This window comes from Sorex fumeus, unplaced genomic scaffold (genome assembly GCF_029834395.1).
Source record: "Sorex fumeus unplaced genomic scaffold, SorFum_2.1 ptg000098l, whole genome shotgun sequence".
Classification (NCBI taxonomy): Eukaryota; Metazoa; Chordata; class Mammalia; order Eulipotyphla; family Soricidae; genus Sorex; species Sorex fumeus.
In genome coordinates, this window is record NW_026606155.1 from 75,890,514 (window position 1) to 75,893,804 (window position 3,291).

Consider the following 3,291-nt stretch of genomic DNA (forward strand, 5'->3'; position numbering starts at 1 on the left):
AGACTATCAAGGATGTGGACAGCTTTAATTTTTTTTAATTTTTAAGTTAAGCTTTGTACAGTGCTGGCATTTCAGTTTGGCAAATACAATATATTTTATCTATTCTATGTTCTCTGGAACCTGAATGCTACATTATTTTTTCTATTTTAGAGGTTCTTAGTTCATCTTCCTGTAGATCACACTGGAACATACTATACCAAATGGAAGAAGCAAACCAGTCTGTGGTGTCTGAGTTTATTTTTCGTGGACTTTGTAATTCAAAAGAAATCCAGGCCTTCCTCTTACTGCCATTTTCTATAATTTACCTGATGACAGTAATGGGCAACTTCCTTGTTGTGCTCTTAATCATCATTGACCCACACCTCCATTCTCCAATGTACTTCCTATTGGCTAATCTCTCATTTGTTGACTGCTGCATTTCCTCAGTGACTACCCCTAAACTGACCACAGACTTTTTAAAGAATAACAAGACCATCTCCTTTGGGGGATGTATGACCCAGATACTCTGTGTGCATTTCTTTGCAGGGGGTGAGATGGTCCTGCTTGTGACAATGGCATATGATAGGTATGTGGCCATCTGCAAACCACTCCATTACTCCAGCATCATGGACAGACAGAAGTGCATCTGGCTAGTTTTGACCTCGTGGATCATTGGCTTTGTACATGCCATAAGCCAACTGCTCATGATTTTAGATCTTCCCTTCTGTGGACCCAGAATAGTGGATAGCTTTTTCTGTGATATCCCTTTGGTCATCAAACTAGCCTGCATGAATACTCAGACCATAGGAATGTTGATAAATGCTGACAGTGGGGTCTTGGCAACAAGCTGTTTCATCCTCCTGATGCTCTCGTACACCTACATCCTTGTCACCGTCCGCCTTCGCTCCAAGGATGGGGCCTCTAAAGCACTCTCCACCTGTACTTCCCACATCACTGTGGTGGTGTTGTTCTTTGGACCCTGCATCTTCATCTATCTGTGGCCACTTAACATCACCTGGGCAGACAAGTTTCTGGCTGTGTTTTACACAGTAATCACACCTCTCCTGAATCCAGCCATTTATACATTGAGAAATAAAGAGATTAAGAATGCCATAAAGAGACTGAGACTGATGGCTCAGAATATGCATTTAAAGGATAAATTTTAGACATATATGTCATCTGAAAATGCACATTGTGCACCTCAATAAGTGCATAACACAGTTGGACCTGCAAACTTAATTAAAGATATTTCCAGCTCAACCTTTAAACCATCATTATACCCAGATAAATGTTTATATATATTCTATTATGAAAATCTGTTAAAAAACCCATAAGCTACAGTAGTGAAAATAATGTTGCGAACTTATTTTGTATGTTTTTTAATTTCTAGTAATAATAATTACAATTGTCATTATAAAAATAAGTGTTAACATTTGGGAACATGCCTATGTTCCCAATAGTTTTTACCTAGTTTAGATACTACTGAAAAATAGCTTCGAATTAGTTACCATTATTTTAATTTCTAAAACTACAACATATATCTACCCAAAGTCTACTAGAGATTAGATAGTAGAGATATTTGTATACTCTGCATAACATTGAAAACAATGTAGTAACTGAAATGAACTATAGTATATTCTCCTTATATTCACTGCAAAAAATCATATATGGTTCAAGTCTTAACTGCAGATTTAATTGCATAATATTCTCCTGAAATTAATCTTTTAAATACATAGAGACAAGTATTAGAAATCCCTTAAAACATTATTTTTCTTCTGTAAACAATTTCATGATTATAGTTTACCTAGCACAAAAAAAATAAAAGGCTCATGTTAATAGGATGAGATGAAAGGATGTATTTTAGAGAAATTTAAAATGAACCCAAAAAATGCAGGCGAGAAAAACAGCACAATTTTATTCAACAATTTTAAAACTTTCTACACAGGAAATGAAAGATAAACATTACAGAGAGTGGAAAGAGACAAAGATTTGAGTGGGTATTAATTTGCTGATAAAAATATACAAACACATACTTAACTCATTACTAGTCAGGAAAATTTAAGACCATAATAAAATATCATTCATGCCTCTTCAGTTGGACAAAAAATAAAATCTGACAATAAGGTTTAGTGTAGGGGCAAGTGTACAGCAGATAGGAAACTTGCCCTGCATACAGTCAGCCAGTCCAGGTTTAGTCCTCAGCACCCCATGTAGTGCCCTTAGCATCACTATGAGTAATCCCTGATCACAGGGACAGAAGTAAAGCCCTGAGGACCTCCAGCTGTCAACCAAAAAAAGAATTAGGATTAAAAAAAAGTATAGTCATGGATATTTTATGCCATAATAGGGGGTATACATTTACATAATCCAATCTGACAAGCAATTTGGCATTTCCTGGTAAAGTTGAACATCTGAATAAAAAAAAGTTAGTAACTGGCTATTAACAGTTCCTGTCCCATATAACTGTTCTTCCTTTGCTTTACTTTGGGGAAAAGAATAAGCAGTACCTGGCTGTGCTCTGAGGTAACTCCTGGCTCTGTGCTTAGAGATAAATTACCATACACAGTGTTAGAATAATTAGAATCAGATCTCTCTCTCTTTCTGTCTCTCAATCTTTCTCTCTCTCTCTCTCTCTCTCTCTCTCTCTCACACACACACAAATTAGACAAGCATTTTATCTCATATGTTATCTCTCTAACCCTAAACTGAACATATATCCAAAATTTATCTGATTATATGACTACTCATCTACAAAGTAGATTTCTGAGTCTCTGTAGTTGTGACCAAATTACAAAATCCTGAAAAAGGTATATGAAAAGAAACGAGTTGGGCTGCTTAGATGCAATGTCTTAAAAGATATTTGCTCCAGATTCTTTCTTCTCTTTAAGCAGCTAGATAGAGAAAAAAATGAGCCAAGTGCTTCAAATTCAATAGTAGAGAGAAAATATTGAAAGAGTTAGAGATAATTATTTACCCATGAGATGTAAGAATTCAAAAGGATCCCAGAAAAGTGAAAATACATTGGTAAAATTACCTTAACAGTGTGTAATGGTTCATTTGAATGTTTATATTTATAAGTTATAAATAAAGACTTTATTCTTTGGCCTCCTACAAATAAAAAATATCTCAACACAATACAATTTCAATACAATTGCCTAGTAGTTCAAATAGGCTCTAAAATTAAGGATGTATATCTGGGCATAAAACTTAAATAAGAGTTGGATAGCACAGTGGGTAGAGCACACCATTGACCTGAGTTCAAACCCTGTCATCCTGCATGGTCTTCTGAGCACTACTAGGAATAGTTCCTGA

General features: G+C 35.4%; 1 protein-coding gene across 1 annotated transcript; it reads left to right on the forward strand.

Moving 5' to 3' along the window:
• The first annotated feature begins 200 nt into the window (after window positions 1–200).
• LOC130041707 (olfactory receptor 4K15-like) lies at window positions 201–1,145 on the forward strand. Its single transcript, XM_056133952.1, has one exon. The coding sequence runs from the start codon at window positions 201–203 to the stop codon at window positions 1,143–1,145; it is 945 nt and encodes a 314-aa protein (XP_055989927.1).
• The last annotated feature ends 2,146 nt before the right edge of the window (window positions 1,146–3,291 follow it).

Coding starts and splice junctions, on each gene's coding strand:
- LOC130041707 (XM_056133952.1), top strand. CDS start 201: ATGGAAGAAGCAAACCAGTCTGTGGTGTCTGAGTTTATTTTTCGTGGA.